Here is a 21952-nt window from a genome sequence, read left to right on the forward strand (position 1 = left end):
TTATATGATCTCACTCTCTCTCTCTCTCTCTCTCTCTCTCTCTCTCTCAATATGCAAGTACGTCATGGTTTACATTGTAACTGCATGTGTAGTCAACTGATTAACCTACCTGACAACACATTATTTTAAATCAAGTCAACTAAGCTAGCAAAGCTTATCATTCATTAATGACTAATAAGTCATTTACAAATGAGTTATAAATTACGAATATGCGGTTATAACAGCATGCATAAAAAGGGCAATCTTCATGCTATACCTTCTAAATTGTGAGATATTTTACCTCACATGCTATAAATGCTAAAAAACACTTATTCAGCATTGATTATAACACTTATTCAACCTTATGTACCTTAATGTAGAGTGAAACGTCCAGTATGTACATAAAGTTCAGTATGATTTAGGCATAGTTCACCCAAAAATGAAAATTCTCTCATCATTTACTCACCCTCAAGCTATCAGATGAGTATGACATGCTTTCTTCTGCAGAACACAAACAAAGATTTTAAGAAAATATCTCAGCTTTGTAGGTCCATGCAAGTGAATGGTGAGCAAAAATGTAAAGCTCCAAAAAAAAAAAAAAAACTAAAAAATAAAACAGAGTGAGTACAGACCAAAATGCAATTCCTTCATCACTGTACATCTTGCCATTGCAGTCTCTATAGACAACATCACGATTTAAAGCTTGATTACACTTCCTACTGCTTGACACTTGTACAGAGCAATCAAATGTAATCAAGCTTGAAATCATGATTGCCAAGGATACTGCAGTCAATAGTGAAAGAGTGAAAAAGGAGTAATAATTTGGTCTTTTCTCACCCCAAAATCGATTGGATTGCTTCATAAGATATGGATTAAAACACTGTTTTTGAATGGATTTCTTTTATGCAGCATTTATGACCTTTAGGAGCTTCAAAATGTGGTCACCATTGACTTGCATTATAAGGACCCATAGAGCTTAGATATCTTCATTTCTGTTTAAGAAAGAAAGTCATACACATCTAGAGTGGCATGAGGGTGAGTAAATGATGAGAGAATTTCATTCTTATGTGTACTTTTCCTTTAACAGTCTTCAGGCTTTATTATCAGATATATGCTGTGAATGAGCATGGAGACCTGAAAAGTTTGAAGAGGTAACAGGGACTAGTTAAGTTGGGACACCACTCGTAGTAGCACCATTCTTTTGATATCAACGTGACAAAAAAAGTGACAACAAGACATTACATTAATTAATATAAAACACAAAGCAGCCTGTAGCAAAATGACACAATCCCTCCTTTTAATCTCATTATAGCTGTTTTAATCTCATTATAGCTGTTTTAATCTCATTATCTGCATTGTGATGTAAATCATGAATTAGAGCAGTTTACGTTTTTCTTAATAAATATGAATGTGTGTATTTTTTAAGCATGCATAACATTACAGTTAAAATGCTCAACCTTTTTATTTATTTTGCTACAACAACAAATACATTATTTGTAAATAACATATTAGTCATTAATAAACCCCTTTATAAACCCTTTACAAATGTGACATTATTGTTAAGTGTTAACTAGATCTATTTATTCAGCCTGTTCAAAATCAAACACAGAGAAAAAGGTAGTGTGTCCACACACTTGGTCAAAACTGTAACTTTAAATGCACAATCCAGAAATAACAATATCCATAGAATGTAGAAGGGTTGACACTCCAGAGGAAATATATTATTTATTGTAATTTTCACATTAATGTGGAAAAAACAATGTTACAAGCATGGCATTGACAGTAAAAGTAGCACTTACTTTATAATAAGGGGAAACCCATTCAAAACACTCAAGAACAGGCAGATTTTGACCTCTGAGACATTGGTATGGTATTCATGAATGCTGCACCATTGATTGAATTAAGATTGAATTCGCAGTTTGTCCTTGCACGGTATCTTCAGCGCAAAATGCTGCATGCATTTTGTAAACAAACAGTGCTTCTCATTCAGCATTTGAGTCAGAGATGTGTGAGCGCAGGAAGCCTCTAGTGGCTATAGACGGCACTTCAGCACATAACATACACAATACATTACAGTTTAAATCATCTTGCATGGACATTCTGTACAGTGAATGTCTAATATTATTATTGGTCCTGATTTCAATCTCTCACCCTCCATGCAAAACAAGCTGTATTCTATTCTATTAGCTATGCTGATGAAAGTGGTTAGGAAATGTTTTAAATTGCTATCGAGCACTCACTCACTTGCTTGCACTGTAAAGTTATGTTGCTATGGTTACAAAGCATTAATATCAAATGGTGATTAAAACTGACTGGAACTACCTGTGCATTCAATGGTTTGAACTGCACACATTCCAGCCAATCAGAATTGAGTATTCGAACAGACCATGGTATATAAACATATTCAGGCCTATACATAAAACATAAATGCTGTCTAAATTAATGACTTTGTGCAATAGAAAACTGCATTAGCCAGTTATGTTTAGCTGACAGTTGTGAACTTTATTCATATAAATTAGGTGCTCATCATTCCCAAAATGACCCATATAGCCGATATGATTTAACAGAGAGAACTAAACAACCTGACACATTATGGCAAAACATCAAAACACGATGCATTATAATTCACTATAGCGCAAGTAGACAAAATCATCAATCGCTATTAAGTTGTTAACTGGACAATCTGCCCTACTTTGGGCGCGTCGCACGAGCTGCGCAAAAAACATTTTGACGCGCAACACGTTGTTTATATAAGAATTGCATTGCAGTCGACATTGATGGACACATTTCTGCTCTCTCTCTCTTTCTCTTTCCTACTGTCAGTCCTTTTGTTACTTCCATGTGCCCATATTGGGTCTCTCTCCTCCTCTCTCATCATTACGCATTCAGTCTCACTCAGTTCACGCGCAGCAGCTCATTGCGCTCCAGACGCTCAACGCTCCCAAGTGCGCGCGACCACTGGACTTTATGCTAGACTATAATAGTAAACAAACCAGTTTTCGTTATAAACTAACCGTTGGAATGAGATAAATCTCACAAGAATCAAACATTTACAGAGTTTGAATCTTCTATAACGCACTCGTAGCTCAGAAGTCTCCTCAAACATGACCATCATATCGGATGGCGGTGATGTTCTTGATGGAGATATGCGTTCTGGCACTTCATGACAAAAGACATCCAACTCTTTCAGTGTCAGATCAACCGAAGAGAAGAGCGCAGAATGAAAAGCACTGGCTTGCTATTGGGTTACTTTTTGATGAAAGTTCTCGTGTGCGACGCAGCGGGGGAACCCGGGAAGAACCTGGATGTTTTGGTGACGACGTCGGGGTCTAACGGCTCCCGAGACGGAGAAAACGGTCTCGCCGAGACCCCTCACACGGAGGACAGGTGTCGGGGTTATTATGATGTGATGGGTCAGTGGGATCCCCCGTTCGTGTGCCGGACGGGAAGTTACCTGTACTGCTGCGGGACCTGTGGCTTCAGGTTCTGCTGTGAGTTTAAAAACTCCAGGTTAGATCAGACCACCTGCAAAAACTACGACACACCACCGTGGTCCATGACGGGTAGACCACCGCCGAAGATGATGGACCAACACGATCCGACTAAGGATAAAACTAATTTGATTGTGTACATCATATGCGGAGTAGTTGCTATCATGGCGTTGGTTGGGATATTCACTAAACTCGGCTTGGAGAAGGCGCATCGACCACACAGGGAGAACATGTCCAGGTTAGTGATTTAGGACGATTAGTCTACATTTTAAATATGTAGGTTAAATATTTAGGTGTCGTGGTATTAAACAAGAGACTGTTGCTGGAGCTGAGCTTCTCTTACAGGAAAGAAAAAACGAAATTTCCTTAATTTCTCTAAACTGTTTCACCTAGACAGTAATGAGATTTTAATGTGAAGTGTTCGTCTGCATTGTTACCTTAAGGAGCTATTGCTTCCCGATCTAACCCTTGAAATTGGTTAAAATAATACTTTTGACTTGAATCAAACCCGTATGAAAGGCCAAATTATCTTTTTATGTTCCCAGCGTTCCTCATCATAGCATACTTTGTGCTTGTTAGAATTCCAAATACAGAATTTTTACTAGTAAGAATTGCAGTTAGAGAGCTCTACTATAGAATGTTTATTTGTAGGGCTGGTATAGACACAGATTTCCCGATTCAATTAGATTCCGATTCACAAGGTCTCGATTCGATTCCGATTTCGATTCGATTCATATTTGTTTGTTTCAGTTATTTTTTTTGCTTACATGTAAAATAAATGATCTCCCAACTAATGCTGTTAATTATACAGGGGGCCTTTTAACTAGGTAGGCCTACTTTAGGAAAATATCAATTTTAATAATTATATTTTATTACTTTTTCATCATTTTGGTCACATTTTTTATTTATTTTTTAAATACATGTATACAATTAAATAAATGTATTCAATAAATAAATTAGAAATTATTTTTCATTTATTATTTTTGTTACATATTAATTGTTAAATTGCATAATTTGTACTATTTACAAGAATTTACATTGATTTGTTGAACACACGCTAAAACAGGTATCGTCTCTTTAACAAAAAACGGCATTCCTGTAAAACAGCACCTATAAATGCGGGCATGTTAACTAGAGAGGATCGAATGGCTTTACCTCATACAGAATGTGTGATGCATGATTAGAATTAAATGTTGTTGTTTTTTTATAGTGGTTTTTGATCGACAACTGACTTTAAAGAACAGAAAGGGTATAAAAATAGACTTCAGTGTTCAGTGGTTAATGGGTCGGGTGGATCTTGTCTTTCGACACACATTACATGGAACAACTTTTACTCTCAACATGCTGCTTAACATTTCACAACTAAACTACACAATTACTGGTGAGTGAAACGTAAACATTTACCAGCCAGTTGACAACAGTGTTGGGAGGGTTACTTTTGAAATGTATTCAAAAAAAATTTTTGGTTACTACTAGTAAGAATACTAATGCAGAGCTCTGTAATTGAAATTCTTACTAGTGAAAATGTATTTTTAATTCTTCTTATTAAATACAACAATGCTTTGGCTCTTCATTTGGAATTTTTACAAGTAGAATATATAGTGTAGAGCTTTATTTTTTAAACATTACTTGTAAAAATGCAGTTACAATGAGAAAAGCTGGAAGCATTAAAAGCTAATCGGTTTCCCATAAACCAGTTAATTTGGTTGTTGTGATATGAACCACATTTTTAGGTTCACATTTTTCAGTGAGTTTCAGAAGGGATCTCAGAAGGGATCTTAACAATGTCACAAACTATGCTTATATTTGACAATACCTTCAACTGAAAAGTCAGAAATGTAAACATTTCTCATCAGAGTCAGAATCAAATTATATGAGCTATGCAATCCACATTATTTTATAGTGCTATACTGTATGACATAAATTGTCTAATTTGTATAGGTTACTACTTCAAAGGAATTTTTGAGAATTTGAGACAAAGTGGATACCTAAATTAATCATAACTGAGAATAATATCTGTCTAATGAGCTCTGAAGGACAAACATTTAAACAATACATTACACGCTTTCCTCTGGTTTTCTATAAATTGTTGCTCAAAACTTTCAAGAATCACATTGACACATTACTATCTCCATGACCTTGCAGATATTCATATGCTTCTGTTCCTTTCCTACTAGCTTCACAAGCCCGTCTATTTATCACTAAGCCAGTCTACAGCACTGTCATTCAGAAACACAAAATATGAAAGCCTCCCTTAGTTTCACAAAGATTTATTTGAGGTGCAAGAAGTGATAGACCTATTTACGATGTGGAATGTTAAAAGCAACCCTTTCTTACGAACCAAGAAAAGATTGTTTCCAAAAATGTATGGACCAATTCAAAAATAGAAAGTAAACACAGTGCTGATTATAGTGCAAGGAGCAGGTATACTACAAAAGACAATGAGTGGCATTGTGGTCTAATTCATCTGTTGAACAGCAGTCTTTTAAACATCCATCATCTTCTCTGTAAGTCTCCAATTATCTCTGTGGTGAGGCACAGAATTTTTCTCTAAAAATCCTCTACTCCAAATAAAAGAACACTCACAAGCGCTCACTCATCTAAACATGAGTAGAGAGGTGTCCGTGACATAAAGAGATAATGGATAATGATATGTGGCTAATGATGCTAATATTTCAAGGACATTCTGTTTGTGCACTGACCTTTCACTCCATTTAGATTGACCCACACAAGCGAAAGCACAATCATAACTCGCATGGGCAATAGTATCCACCTCCCACAAGGAGCCATTTACACCCTTTTAATCAAGTGGCTTTTTAATATTACACCATACTGAGTTTGAGTTTTCAAAAAAGGTTTATTTTACCATTTCAAAGTGTGGGGTGAAATGTACCAGCTTGATATACCCCGTGTAGTGTCGTTTGAAGACCCCATGAAATCAAAACTGGTGTTTTGTGACTTAAAGTTTGTGTCTGTTAGCTTTGAGCATCCATATGCTAGTGCAGTGTTTCATAACCACTGTGCCGTGGCACACTAGTGTGCCATGAAAGATTGTCAGGTGTGCTGTGGAAAATTATCAAATTCAACAAAATAAATAAATGCATGTTTTTCCTGATTATACAACGATCAGCCACAACATTAAAACCACCTGCCTAATATTGTGTAGGTCCCCCTCGTGCCACCAAAACAGCGCCAACCCACATCTCAGAAAAGCATTCTGAGATGATATTATTCTGCTCACAACAATTTTAAAGAGTGGTTCATCTGCATTATCGTAGACTTTGTCAATTCGAACATGTGTAGCCATTCTCTGTTTGACCTCTCTCATCAAAAAGGCATTTCCATCCACAGAACTGCCGCTCACTGGATGTTTTTTGTTTTTGGCACCATTCTGAGTAAATTCTAGATACTGTTGTGTGTGAAAATCCCTGGATATCAGCAGTTACAGACATACTCAAACCCATTCTGATGGTTGATGTGAACACTAACTGAAGCTCCTGACCTGTATCTGCATGATATTATTCACTGCACTGCTGCCACATTATTGGCTAATTAGATAATCACATGGATGATTGTTGGTGCCAAATGGGCTGGTTTAAGTATTTCTGTAACTGATCTTCTGGGATTTTCTCACATTGTAGGGGGTAGAATTTATTCAGAATGGTGCCAAAAACAAAAACATCCAGTAAGCGGCAGTTCTGCAGTATCTTGTTGATGAGAGAGGTCAACAGAGAATGGCCAAACTGGTTAGAACTGACAAAGTCTATGGTAACTCATATAACCGCTCTGCGTGGTTAATTGTGGAGAGAAGAATATCATCTCAGAATGCTATTCTGACATGCGGGTTGGCGCTGTTTTGGTGGCACAAGGGGGACCTACACAATATTAGGCAGGTGGTTTTAATGTTGTGGCTGATCGGTGTAAGTTGCAGATTTTTTTTTCAACATCTGAAAGGTCCTGTGACTTGTAGTCTGAAGCAATTTATATACTGTAAATAATTTATATGTAACTGAGGTTGACTGGTCAAACATGCTCACCAAAACAGATTAAAACATAGAGAAGTCATAGAGATGGTAGAAGCATTTTAAATTTGCCAATTCAGAATATTTTGCCTTTACAAATTATTTTATGAAACTAGTTTAAATATTTTTTCCATCATAACATTATTGTTCTAACAAACTCTAGTCAAATGCAACTCCTTTCATGCCCACAAAATGATGCTTAATCACATTCGTAGTAAAAACATGAAGTCAGTTACCTAATAATTAATACATTGCATAGAGGGTTGCAATTATCAGAAATATCCACAGTCGCTAATGTTAATCTTTTCATGATTAGGGTCTAAATTCCTCTGCAGTACTCCCTGGAGTGAGCTATTTTTGCATGTGACACTGCACAGCCGGTAGAGGAGCCAGAGTGTAGGCAAGTCATTTTTTTTTAAATATTTTTTTACTAGTAAGAACTGCTGTTAGTTATATTTGTGATTTTTTGTGTAGAATATATAGTAAACATGAACAAATGGGTTATTTCTGCTCTACTGATTTTGTTTTATATATTTAGTTTTTATAGCTGTAAAAAACAAATGAACAAAATATAGCTGCAAGCAGCTATGACGGGACCAAGCACCATGGGTCCATTTCCACCGGGTGGCTTTCGGAAAACAATGCAAGTTGGACACATGCATTTGGCATTTTACATTATTCTAAACAATTATGAAGCAATTTGGGTTAATATGAAAGGACAATTTTAAAGTCTGTTGTACTTCCTGCTGTCAGGTGGTGGTGCAATGACCATAACCCAAAATAATCACAGCCATGTGATTAGCCCCCTAGCCTAAACATACATCTTAATTTTGATCTAAATCACATTTTGCACACAAAAGATATGAGACACTTCCTGTTTCACATTTTTCACCATTATATAAAATCAAAATATAAAAAATCTGTTCGCAATGTAGCATCTACAGTGTCTTGGCATGATGTTGCACATATTTGGCGTCAGCCACATAAATCCCCTAGGAGGAGTATTTAAAAGTTCAGAGCCTGCAATTTTCAGAAAATCCAAAATGTCTGACTTCCAGTTGTTTGGCTTGATGAGAACTACACTCACCTAAAGGATTATTAGGAACACCTGTTCAATTTCTCATTAATGCAATTATCTAATCAACCAATCACATGGCAGTTGCTTCAATGCATTTAGGGGTGTGGTCCTGGTCAAGACAATCTCCTGAACTCCAAACTGAATGTCAGAATGGAAAAGAAAGGTGATTTAAGCAATTTTGAGCGTGGCATGGTTGTTGGTGCCAGACGGGCCGGTCTGAGTATTTCACAATCTGCTCAGTTACTGGGATTTTCACGCACAACCATTTCTTGGGTTTACAAAGAATGGTGTGAAAAGGAAAAACATCCAGTATGCGGCAGTCCTGTGGGCTGAAAATGCCTTGTTGATGCTAGAGGTCAGAGGAGAATGGGCCGACTGATTCAAGCTGATAGAAGAGCAACTTTGCCTGAAATAACCACTCGTTACAACCGAGGTATGCAGCAAAGCATTTGTGAAGCCACAACACGCACAACCTTGAGGCGGATGGGCTACAACAGCAGAAAACCCCACCGGGTACCACTCATCTCCACTACAAATAGGAAAAAGAGGCTACAATTTGCAAGAGCTCACCAAAATTGGACAGTTGAAGACTGGAAAAATGTTGCCTGGTCTGATGAGTCTCAATTTCTGTAGATTTGGCATAAACAGAATGAGAACATGGATCCATCATGCCTTGTTACCACTGTGCAGGCGGGTGGTGGTGGTGTAATGGTGTGGGGGATGTTATCTTGGCACACTTTAGGCCCCTTAGTGCCAATTGGGCATCGTTTAAATGCCACGGCCTACCTGAGCATTGTTTCTGACCATGTCCATCCCTTTATGGCCACCATGTACCCTCTGATGGCTACTTCCAGCAGGATAATGCACCATGTCACAAAGCTCGAATCATTTCAAATTGGTTTCTTGAACATGACAATGAGTTCACTGTACTAAAATGGCCCCCACAGTCACCAGATCTAAACCCAATAGAGCATCTTTAGGATGTGGTGGAACGGGAGCTTCGTGCCCTGGATGTGCATCCCACAAATCTCCATCAACTGCAAGATGCTATCCTATCAATATGGGCCAACATTTCTAAAGAATGCTTTCAGCACCTTGTTGAATCAATGCCACGTAGAATTAAGGCAGTTCTGAAGGCGAAAGGGGGTCAAACACATTATTAGTATGGTGTTCCTAATAATCCTTTAGGTGAGTGTATATGCAGTTCTGTGTAAACGTTTTAGGCTCTTGTGAAAAATGTTATATAGTGAGGATATCTTCAAAAATGATGACATAAATAGTTTTCATTTATCACTTAATGTCATACAAAGTCCAGTGAACATAAAAAAGCAAAATCAATATTTGGTGTGACCACCTTTGCCTTTAAAACAGCACCCATTCTCCTATGTACACATGGACAGTTTTCTTGGTTGTTGGCAGATAGGATGTTCCAAGCTTCTTGGAGAATTCACCACAGTTCTTCTATCTATTTAGGCTGTCTCAATTGCTTCTGTCTCTTTATGTAATCTCAGACTGACACGATGTTCAGTGGGGGGATTTGTGGGGGCCAAGACATCTGTTGCAGGGCTCCCTGTTCTTCTATTCTAATGTTTTCTATAACATTTATATTTCCTAATGAAACACTAAAACTGAAGATATAAATAACCATCTTAAGACAAATGCTTTTGTGAAACATCTTATGTGCACTAACACTTTTGCACAGTACTGTATGTACCAATTTTGGTGACTCTAGGTGAAAATGGGAGTGCTACAGAGACATTACATTTTAAGCATACCAATTGCCTCAAAAACTACCAAATATAGGAAGAAATTAATAAAAACAATTAATGTGTTGCCATGGCAAGTCTTGAGTCTTGAAATTATTCAAAAGAATTTTGAAGTGATTCATGTAAACACAAGAGGCTATTTCAAAGTCTGATAAAATTGGGATCAGCCCCCATTACCAAACATACAGCTGATCAAAATCATATAATGCTCACAGAAGATATAAGGTACATCCTGTTTCACATTTGTGCCCTTCATTTATTGGATCACCATGGCAACATCGTTCAATATATAAAAAATCTGTTTACAATTTAGCATCTTCAGTATCTTGACATAATATTGCCATAGTTTAGTGCCAGTCACATGAATCCCCTAGGGGTATTATTTAAAAGTTACTGTTGGGTGGAGCTAATGACTGTAATGCAGAGAGATGTTTCATTCAATGTTTGAATGTCATCCAGCTTGATGAGAACAATATATGCAACAAGTTTTGTGACCATAGAAGAAACTGACACCAGCACTTTTGTCAAAAGGTGGTGCTACAGAGCTCCCCAGCCACACCCATGTGTTAACCCAGGCCTAATGGCTAACAACTCTGAAGTGTGTGCAAAATATTTTGAAAAGTCAATCATGGCAAGTACCTCAAATACGTGAATATGCATAAAAGGAATGATGACATTTAATGCATTGCCATGGAAACACTTTAAGATTTCAAGAATCCCTTCAGAATTTTAAATTTGCACTGTCTTGACATTATTCAAAACAACTGAATTGAAGCAATTCAGGTAAACATAAGAGGGATATTTCAAAGTCTGTTAAAAGTGCCACACTTCCTTACTCCAGTTGGACTCACAATAACCACGTCAATGTAATCAGCCCACAAGGTCAAACATTTGGCAAAATTTTGATGTAAATCACATGACGCACGCAGAACATATGAGACACTTCCTTTTTCCCATTTTGTGACGTTACTTTAACGCATCGCCATGGCAACACCATTCGATATATAAAAAAATCTGTTTTCAATTTAGCATTGTCAGTGTCTTGGCATGATGTCACCCACATTTGGTAAACATAAAATAAACATATTATGTGCTTGAAAAGACTATTTGAGTAGCTGTTTGTTTGACGATTGGCAACTGCTGCTAATGTAAACAAATGGCAGCACGCATCAGAGGAAGATCGCATTTGATGTATTGACTGTGCGTATAAGAGCAAATTATTTTTCTTGCTATGGCATGACAAGATTTAATTAGAACAAATCTACAACTTGGAAAAGACGCAAATTTGTTTTTCAATACCCAATTAGCACTCTTATCACCCGTGAACTCGTTATTCAGTGTACCAATGTTACTTGCGTTTTTTACATTGCTGAATTTCACGCTAAACTAAGTAAACTGAGTAAACACGCTACTAAGACAGAGAGAAAACATGGACAAGTTCTTGAAAAGGAAAACTATCGACAATGGTTATGTGGGATAGTGGTGTGCCCTGGAATATTTTTATCGTAAAAAGTGTGCCATGGCAGAAAAAATGTTGGGAAACACTGTGCTAGTGTACTCCTGAAGGTTGACAAAATTTTATTTGAGTAGATATACACATTTAAACTTGATAGAGTTTCTCTTTTGGGAAAAATATGAATGACTCAACTTGCACTCATCAGACTGATCATACAGTAAAATCGGAAACAGTAGGTTCACTTTTCTTTAGCGAAAATAATTATTTGCTTAGTGAAATTCGAAACACTGCCCCAGTTGCCAAAGTGGTAAGTGTTGTTGGGCGTATGGACATGCTCCATTTTCTTGGTGAAAAGTCAACCGAGGGGCGCCAAAATTGAGTTGCGAAGTGAGTTGTTTTCAGCCTTAAAGACAGTAATACAGTGAAGAGCAATTTATGTTTTTTAAACTGTTCCCCCAACCCAAACCCCAAACCCAAACCTAACCTTCATCAGAATAAAAAAGTAATTTTCAACCTGGGAATTGCACTCGTCACTTCATTGCATACAAGATTACTTTCTGGTTTCAGTGCAGGATCCGAACCCGGGTCTCCCACACTACTGATGCAACATGCTTCTAGCCGTGCCACATGTCTGATAGCAGATGGTGCTTGTCAGTGAGTCGATATAATGTGGTGATACTAGGGTACTGGAACTCTCAGAAACATCATGCCGACTTCCCGTATTATCATGTTGAATACACTTATCGCCGTGTCTAAGTTTTGTCCAATAAAAACAATGTTCCCTACACCTAATACCATAATTCATCAGTGTGATGTAAAAATAATAAGGGACAAGTCTTTCAATCTGTAAGGAAATTAAAAATAATTAGTTTTGGAATTGTCAACCTTTCTTCAACAACTGTCCACCACTAAAAATGATCCACTATTAAGTATGTAAAACAACAGGCTCATTGTGTCTGCTCATAATTTATATGTAGAAATTACATATAAGTAAATTAACTTCATGAAGAGAATTACAATTAATTCTGGGAATATTGAAAGAATTAACACAACGTCTTTCCAACCTTTTGCCCAGATTGCCATGGCCATAGAAAATAATATGTTGAAACATTGTTTGAGTTGAGCATGGCGTGTTATCTTTTAGATTCAAGGGATCAATTCTTAATCAAAATATACTGTACCACAGTCACCTTCTCTTTGAATATAAACAAAACTTTTTTGACTAATAAAACTACAACATAAAACTAAACTAACACACATGGACAAACATGAACTCATGCTAATGGATGTATTCTGACAGAAAATGAATAGAAATGATCAGTTACAGAGGAAAATGAATATGTGTTGAGTTTATAGACTTTGCCTTGAGCAAACCCTGAGAACTTAATATAATACACTGTGATTTGATATCAGGTTTCTCAAATTATATTAAAGCACCAGATTTCAGCAAAAGTCTGGAGGTTACTTACGTGTTGTGTTGCGTCATGTTGCGTTGTGTTGAAGCCTTTTAATTCCTTTGGCTTAGTTCAGGGAGGTCTTTGTTCTGTCAAGTTATGGAGTTCCAATGAAGCTGGAGTGTCGATTTCAGCAGAAATCTTTATGCATGCTGGATTGATGATGCAAAAAATACACCCCAAAGATGTCTTGATCCAATCAGAAGTGTCATGTCATGTCACATGGCCACCTCTTTCTTAAGGTGATTTATGAGCATTGTTCTCAAGCCTTTCCAGTGTTTAATAATGCATTTTAATATCCTAGTTACGCTAAGGTATATCAGAAAATAACCTTCATTAGCATTCGAGACATGTAAAATGAAAGTCAGCAATAGTAAACATGATGTGCTTAAAATAAATGTTTACCTTATTAGTAATCAATAGTAGTACATACAACATGAATAAAATAAGAATAAAAACGACAATGTTTACATTTGTCAATTATTACTGTGATAAGTCATGACATGACTTGATTACAAGGGATTACATTAGTTTGAATAATTTGTGTAAGATGAATTTGCCCTTTTTTTGGTATAAAAATTGGATTCTGAATATGGAGATAAGTTTTTGTGTCCATGGGTTCAAAGGGGTCAACCCAGTGAGAGTCTGTTCAATCTCTCTGTCTTAGATAATGAGTTTATAGCATGTGATGTTTAGAAAATGATCCAAAGGAAATACGTCACATGCTTTCTTATCAGTCTTATTACGTTTAAGTGTAGCAAATTGGTTAAATAAAATAAATCTTGCTTTGCAATCATGCACATTGCACTGTATAACATGTACTGAACCCAGAATATTCCTACAACTCCTTTCTATTAATTCACTTTGATGGAAAGTATGTCAAGAATGGAAATTAGGGATGGGAATCGTAAGGAATTTAATGAATCTGGTTCCGATTGTTCTAAAAAATTCATATTCCTTAATGGTTCCATTAACGATTCTTACTTTTGAAGAACATTTTATTAAATATTTTATTGCATTTACTGCCCTTGGCAGCAAAATTATCACATTATTTCAGATATCATCAGAGCAGATATTTCAAGATCAATTTAATAAAATGTTCAACATTTTCCACATACTTTTCAAAGACAATTTAGAGGCATAAATGCAATACAATAATTGGTTGTACTGTAACTATACATCAAATAAAATGCAGATTCAAGAAATGGTAAAGGAACGGAAAGTCATGAAAATCATACAGTTCTGGTATTTTTCTTTTTTAAATGAAATCAGTTCTGAATAAGAACCAGTTTCGATTCCCAACTTTGTTGGACATCAAAAGTATCCAAAAGTATCCCGTATTTACTGTATTCTGTGTTGTTTTTCTCTTTTATTTTATATAGTTTTGTTCATGGTTTTAAAGATAAGGGGATGACATTTGCCTAATTTGGCTAGCTTCTACCAAGTGAAAGATTAACTTTCACCAAAACACTGTAGTGTTCTATGGCCGCATGGAACTATTCATTTTGCTTTTCAAATTAAGTACAATTAAATGGTTAGTTGCACTTTATTATTTGCATTGCGTGACCCAATCAGAACAGACCTGCAACCCACCAATTGATAGCCACTGCATTACATTACATCAATCCATTGTCTTTTGTAAGATGAGTGAGGAATGTGTATCTCCACAGAGCCCTGGCCCAGGTGATGCGCCAGACCGCTCCAGGAGAACACATAGAGAGGGAGGAGAGTATGGCCGTGCATGGACAACACTTTGAGAACATGCAGGCCAGAGCAGCAGGAAACAACTTGCGTAAGTACAGCTGCTCATTACCATCAGAACTGATACACAACAGGTGAAATCCATGCCACTTAAGCTTTTCAGGTTAGCTTGCCTGTACTGAACTCTGGAAAACATTCTCCACTCTGACAAACCAGTCATAGCAGATGCGTGTTCTTCACCCCAGAGAAGCAGCTGTGAGATCCTATGGCTATTCATCAGTAAATATCATCGCCTGTTTGATTCTACTCCTACTGAGAACAGGGGAAGTAGTTACAGAAGCCCATTTTTGGCGTGTCCGGTGGGCTGCAATAGCACTTGCGTCTATAGTGATCATTTAACATGCTGAGATAGTAATTAACAGAGGCTAAGAGGCTGATGAACACACACACACACACACACACACACACACACACACACACACACACACACACACACACACACACACACACACTCTCTCTCACTCTCTCTCTCTCTCTCTCTCTATCTATCTATCTATCTATCTCTAGCCTTTTCACTCCCTCTTAATCTCACTCATGCTGTTATTTCTTGCATATAATGCAAATGTGTAGGAAAATATAAGAATTGGCCAATTATCACCTTATATATGCCCAGATGTTAGTTTTACTTTGGCTAGTGTGCTAATCTCTGATATTCAGTATTGCTGATATTCAGGGTTGGGAGGGTTACTTTTAAAATGTATTCCACTACAGATTACAGAATACATGAAATGTCTTTAAACTGTAACTGTAGTAGAATACAGTTACTTATATTTTGTATTTTAAATATGTAATACCGTTTCATGCATTTCGTTACTCCCCAATCCTGCTGTTATTTAATAATATTGCTTTTATATAACAGTTCTATAAACAACTTGTTTATATCAAGTAACTGCCTTCAATTTAGCTGAGGCTAAAATGATCAGAGATTGCCTTTCCAGCACTACTGTAGACTGTAAATACTGCATGTGTTTCCCATTATGATTTAGTCTTATTCCAAGTACCAAAAGATATTTGACATGAAAAAAATTACAGTTGAGTAGAGTAAATAATGATTAAAATTAAATATTACAAGCTAGGAAGTCTAATTCAATAAACCTCAGCCCACAGACAGCACTGCTTTACAAAGATTGTCTTGTGACATGTCACAGTGTTGCCATGGTGCTGGCGGATTTCCCGATCTGTTTCCCAGTTGTCGTCCGGATGTTTAGATAAAAATGACAGTTGTCAAGTCAAACAGTTACACTTTATTTTAAACCCTCTTAATGATATAAGAGAAGCAGCTGTAGCAGATGTCATAGCTCTTTTTGTAACCCATGTGTTTCATGCATTCATGCAAAAACAATGTTGAGCCTGGCAAAGCTGTTACATTTAACTGAATTGCTGTAATTAATCTGGTGTCTTTTACTGTATATTAATGTATATTTTAATTCAGGGATCTCACAACTGTCGCCAAAGGAAAAGTTTCCCAGAAATGAATATTCAGTTATAATTTATTCACCATCATGTCCTATCAAATCCATGCAACTTCCTTTTTTTTGTGGAACACCCTTTTCCATACAATGAAAGTGGAGGGGAATCAGAGGCTGTTAGGCTCTAAAAGGACAAAAAACACCATCAAATTAGTTTATGACTTGTCCACTATATTCCAAGTCTTCTGGAGACATATAATAGTTTGAGGAATAGACTGAAACTGAGTGGTTATTCATTGAAAATCTTGTTTGACAGTCTTGGTCACCATTGATTTCATTGACTTTCATCAGAAGAGTATCTTGGACATTCCTCTATTAAAACTCCTTCTGTGTTCCATGGAAGAAAGCAAGTCATACAATTAACTTTTCCTTTGTGGACATAGAGATTGTAGAGTTATTTTTGAATATTTGAAGCTCTTTGTTGATATTCAGCTTTTACTGTTCTGCAATGCAGAAAGCATACTTGTGGTTTCCATTGGTTTATGCTTGCTTTCTGAAAAGAACTAAAAAGGATTTGACAGAAAAAAACAAATTGCGCATTTACTGAGAGCTGCTTGGGCAAACACAGGGTGAGTGAAATCTGTAGTGCATACCCGTGTTTTTTCTGCAACAACACTTGAGAGGCAATGGGGAATGTATGTTAACAGGCCGGCTGAGTGATTGAGCTTGCTGCTGAAAGTGCAACAGAGCAGTGCAAAGCAAAGCGACACGCAGGTGCTGCTCCTCTAAAGAGCTGTCTTTGTAAATGCAGGGGAGAAATAACATTATGAGAGAAGTGATGTCTGCAGGGAACTGAGGCATCTCACTGATAGACTGGGGAAAACAGTGAAAACTTCTGCATGACTCACATTTAAGGCTCTAAGGCCAGAAACCCATTAAAGTATTTACTGGAGAACTGCTGACTGGTGGCACACTGGGACCTGGGCTTGGCTTGGTCCTGTTGTTTTAAATAAGGTTACATACACTGGCAGACAAAAGTTTGGAATAAATGTACAGATTTTGCTGTTTCAGAAGGGAATTGGTACTTTAATTCAACAAAGTGGCATTCAACTGATAATAAAGTAAAGCCAGGGTATTACTGATGTAAAACAACAGCACCACCACTATTTGAAAAAAGTATTTTTTGATCAAATCTAGACAAGCCCCATTTCCAACTGCCATCACTCCAACACCTTATCCTTGAGTAAACATGCTAAATTGATAATTTGGTACTAGAAAATCACTTGCCATGATATTAGACACAGTTGAAAGCTATTTGGTTTGTTAAATTAATGTTAATATTGTCTTATTGTTTGTTTTTGATTTGCCACAGTATGCAATAGACTGACATGTCTTAAGGTCAATATTAGGTCAAAAATGGCAAAAAAAAAAAAAAGCTTTCTCTAAAATCTCATCAGTAAATAATTGTTTTGAGGAATGAAGGCTATACAATGCTTGAAATTGCCGCAAAACTGAAGCTTTTATACAAAGGTCTTCAAAGACAAAGGACAACTGGCTCTAACAAGGACAGAAAGAGATGTGGAAGACCAGATGCACAACTTTACAAGAGGATAAGTACATCAGAGACTCTAGTTTGAGAAATAGATGCCTCACATGTCCTCAGCTGACAGCTTCATTGAATTCTACCTGCTCAACACCAGTTTCATGTACATCAGTAAAGAGAAGACTCAGGGGTGCAGGTCTTATGGGAAGAATTAGAAAGGAAAAGCCACTTTTGAAACAGAAAAACAAAAAGAAATGTTTAGAGTGTGCAAAGAAACACTGTTTCTTAATGCCATTGAGCTTTTGTGGGATCAACTAGACTGTAAGGTGCGTGTGAAGTGCCCGATAAGACAGTCACATCTATGGCAAGTGCTACAGTAAGCGTGGGGTGAAATGTCACCTGAGTATCTGGACAAACTGATAGCTAGAATAACAAGGATCAAATGACAATGCTGTCATAACCGCATGTGGAGGAATGTTTTGATGAAAACTCTTTGAAGTAGTTTAAGTAAAAAAAATATCTATAATAATAGTAATTTTTCACATTATTAATGTCCTGACTATAAATTGTGATCAGTTGAATGCCTCATTGGTAAATAAAAGTTTCTTTCCATAAGAGCAAAATCTGTACATTATTCCAAACTTCTGGACGCCAGTGTAAATTAAGTAAGAGAGAGAAAAGCCAAGAACTATGCCATTCAGGAATGTATACAATGGTGAGTAGAAACTTTGAAAACATTAAAATGTGTCAGAGCTGTGTAATCTGGCACACAGGCTCCTGACACATTGAGCCATGTTGCTCATATGGGTGATGCAGTTTAGAGTCTGGCCTGCAATGTATCCTGATCCCATTCCCCCTCTTTCTTCCATGCCAACAAGACCAGCATAACCAGCTTGCAATTCCTGTACTGGTCTATGCTAGTTTATGCTTGTTTGGTGCTGGTCTAGCTGGTGAAGTACATCAATAATGATTTTCTAATGCCATTGAAAATTGAATGTAATAAAGAATGCAAATATATAAATGGTACTCTAAAAATGAATAGTGTTTTTTATTTGATTTTGAAAATGTGTACAGAGATTCTCTCTAAATGTGCATGGAGATGCGGGAGTGCAACTATTGGCACAGGCAAGACAGACAGTCCGACTTAGCTGATCCCCAAGTCAGAACATTAATTTCAGACGTGTAGTAGTCTAATGAAAGGAATATTAATGACACCTATTCATTTAAATACATATTTAACAGAGTTACCATAGTTTTAGGTTTAGTTTTAGTTTTAAGTCAAAATGTGTTTCTGCGTCAGCATTTTGAACGGGAGCCTGTGTAAAGCCCAGTTCAGAACTCGCAAACCCAAGATTGGCCGCAACCCACCGCCTTTCTTTGGCACGATGAAGTAAGGGCTGTAGAATCCTTTCCCCATCTTGGCTGGAAGAACAGGCTCTATCGCATCCTTTTGAAGAAGGGTCGAGATCTCTGCATGCCGGGCTGCAATCCCCAAATCACCTCCAGCTCCAGCCGGATTTACGAGTGCAGACCAAAGTTCGAAAAACAGCGTTCACATTATCCAAGCGAACCGAACTTTTACGTCATTCAACCCCTGGTGTGCACCAAAAGTGCTAGTGTGAAAGCACCCTTAAATGCACCATAAGAATATATTACAAGCAACATTACTGTGCATTCTGGAATTGCATTCTCCACAATGGATAAATGTGATGCTGACTTAGGGGACTATCACACTGGGCACGTTTGTTGCAGCCCGATTCCTAGTGCGATTGTTCCCGGTGCCCCCCGCAGCGTTGGTCTTGTTTCACACTCACTTGATTCTATCGAACCCCGGTCCATTTGCGTTCATCTTATGTCATCACAGACACGCATGGTGAACACAACGCGACACATCATTCTTTTTTTTTTTGGTGCCAATATGCACAGCAGTGAAATACAACTGCGTAATATGCGCTTGTTGGCATAACTCATCAGATGTGCAGGCGAAAGCGGCTTGCTGCTGCTCGCAAATGGTGTTTTTTGAGGAGACAGCTGACAGCAAGGAATTCACTTGCATCTTTGTTTACACTGCACACTTACTCATGCTTGTGTCCAAGGTGAAGTTATCACCACTGTCATCTACTATTAAAACCTATATTTATAACCTATAAGAGTATTTATATATAGTATTTATAAGGTGTATGTGCATTAGATATTCTGTATTTTAACCTTTTGAAAAGATAAATTGATAGATAGATAAATAGACACAAGGCTCCAGACTAAAAAAATTACTTAGGAGCAGTTGGCTCCTAAACTGACACATTAAGGAGCAAAATGGCTGTTTTTAGTCACCAAATCACAGAATTGCTCGATTTAGATTGCTGTTCATAAACAAGATAGAAAGCCGAAGAAAAGGAAAACTGCTGATAATAACCCATTAATCTGAGGTTTAATATACAGCATGTATAGTTCAGAAGATATGTTTGGATTCCCCTTTTGTCTCATAAATGTTCACATTCCTTTTATAATTGAAAACAAATATAAGATATAAAAGTGTTTCTTTTAGAACTGTCCTTCAGAATCTACATTACAGATAATTGCATAAAGTACAGTATGCATATGTTAGTGTGTTGCCTTCTTGAGCATCAGTGAATGTTTGCACCTTGTGTAATAGTTGTTTACAAGTCAAATGTCCTAAATGTCAAAAGCTTGATCTCATATATATATATATATAGCTGTCACGGTTTTGTGTCACCCGCACCATGTTTCGTGTCATCTCCACCGTTTTTCGCGTCATCTGCACCATGTTTCGCGTCGTCTGCACCGTGTTTCGTGTTCTCTGCCCCGTGTTTTCTGTTTCACCCCTCACTAGTCACTTTCCATGTCACGCTCCCTTGTTGTCCGCCCGTGTTTTCTGTTTTACCATTCACGCTCCCTGTCATGTCTTCCTTGTTGTCCGCACTGTCTCTGTGAAAACTACACTTCCCTTCTTCCCGTCGTTTCCGGCCCTGTCTGCGTGTTATCGTCCTCACCTGTCTGTCATTTTGTCATTACCGTGTCTCTTTATTTAAACCCCGCTGTTTTCCCTTCCCGTTGTCGTGCGTTAACGTTCCTTGTCTCCTCTGATGTCTGGTAAAACGCTCTCTGTTCGTGTTCCCTGTCATTCTGTCTACTCGTTCGTGGTTACCCAGCTATCTGTCAGTCCGTCCGAGGTTACCCTGCTGTTCTCGCGCCTCTGCCTGTTTGACTCATTCGAGGGTTTCCTCTGCATTCTCTAGTGTTTAGTTCACCCTTTTTCCCATCGTGGCTTTTTGCGTTGTTCCAGTGTTTTGTTTCTTTGTGTTTTTATTAATAAAGCCGCACTTGGATCCACACCCCCGTCTGCATTCTCCTGTTTCCACACCACATCATTACAATAGCCACAGACCTGGATGAGCTTATAATATATAATTTTCTGTGAGAATATGTGCATCCCTACTATGACATTTTATCATTCAATAATGATAAACCAGGGTTTACAGGAAAACTCAGACAGCTTCGTCATGCTAAAGAGGATGTATCTTAAATACAATTGTATTTTTTCACTTGGTTATACTATGGCCAGTGCAGTAAAGACAAAGTATCCTTATATTCAAGATCTATTCTCTAAAAGCAAGTCTACATATCTTATTTGCTACTCTTTTTTAAGTATTTTTAGATATTTTTCAACATTCTCAGATAAAAACAAATTTCTTCTGCAGTATAGCTGCTAAAGAAAATGCGTATTGTTATAAAGGAGTTTTAGATATTTATATTGGAAAACATGCCGAAACAAAAACAAATAAATAATGTTATTTAACGTTAAGTGTTTAAAGGGGCGAAGACTACCTCTCTCACCTTTCTGTTCAATTTAATCCATCTTTAGCTTACAAAAAAACAAACTCTCTATAATAAAAATTGTGCTTTGACTCAAAACATTCCAGACACATTTCCCTGCCAGATTTTCAGAAACAAGAGTTAAACTAATGCAGAATA

At 37.2% G+C, this 21952-nt stretch overlaps 1 protein-coding gene across 1 annotated transcript in view; it reads left to right on the top strand.

Annotated features, from left to right (window-relative positions):
* Positions 1-2923: 2923 nt before the first annotated feature.
* Positions 2924-21952, top strand: part of LOC127648059 (protein shisa-9B-like) — a 43002-nt gene continuing 23973 nt past the window's right edge. The window contains 3 exon segments of the mRNA XM_052132651.1: positions 2924-3179; positions 3181-3708; positions 14917-15038. Of these exon segments, the coding sequence (XP_051988611.1) occupies positions 3100-3179; positions 3181-3708; positions 14917-15038 (730 nt within the window). The 5' untranslated portion in view covers positions 2924-3099.

Source organism: Xyrauchen texanus, chromosome 8 (assembly GCF_025860055.1).
Source record: "Xyrauchen texanus isolate HMW12.3.18 chromosome 8, RBS_HiC_50CHRs, whole genome shotgun sequence".
NCBI classification, from domain to species: domain Eukaryota; kingdom Metazoa; phylum Chordata; class Actinopteri; order Cypriniformes; family Catostomidae; genus Xyrauchen; species Xyrauchen texanus.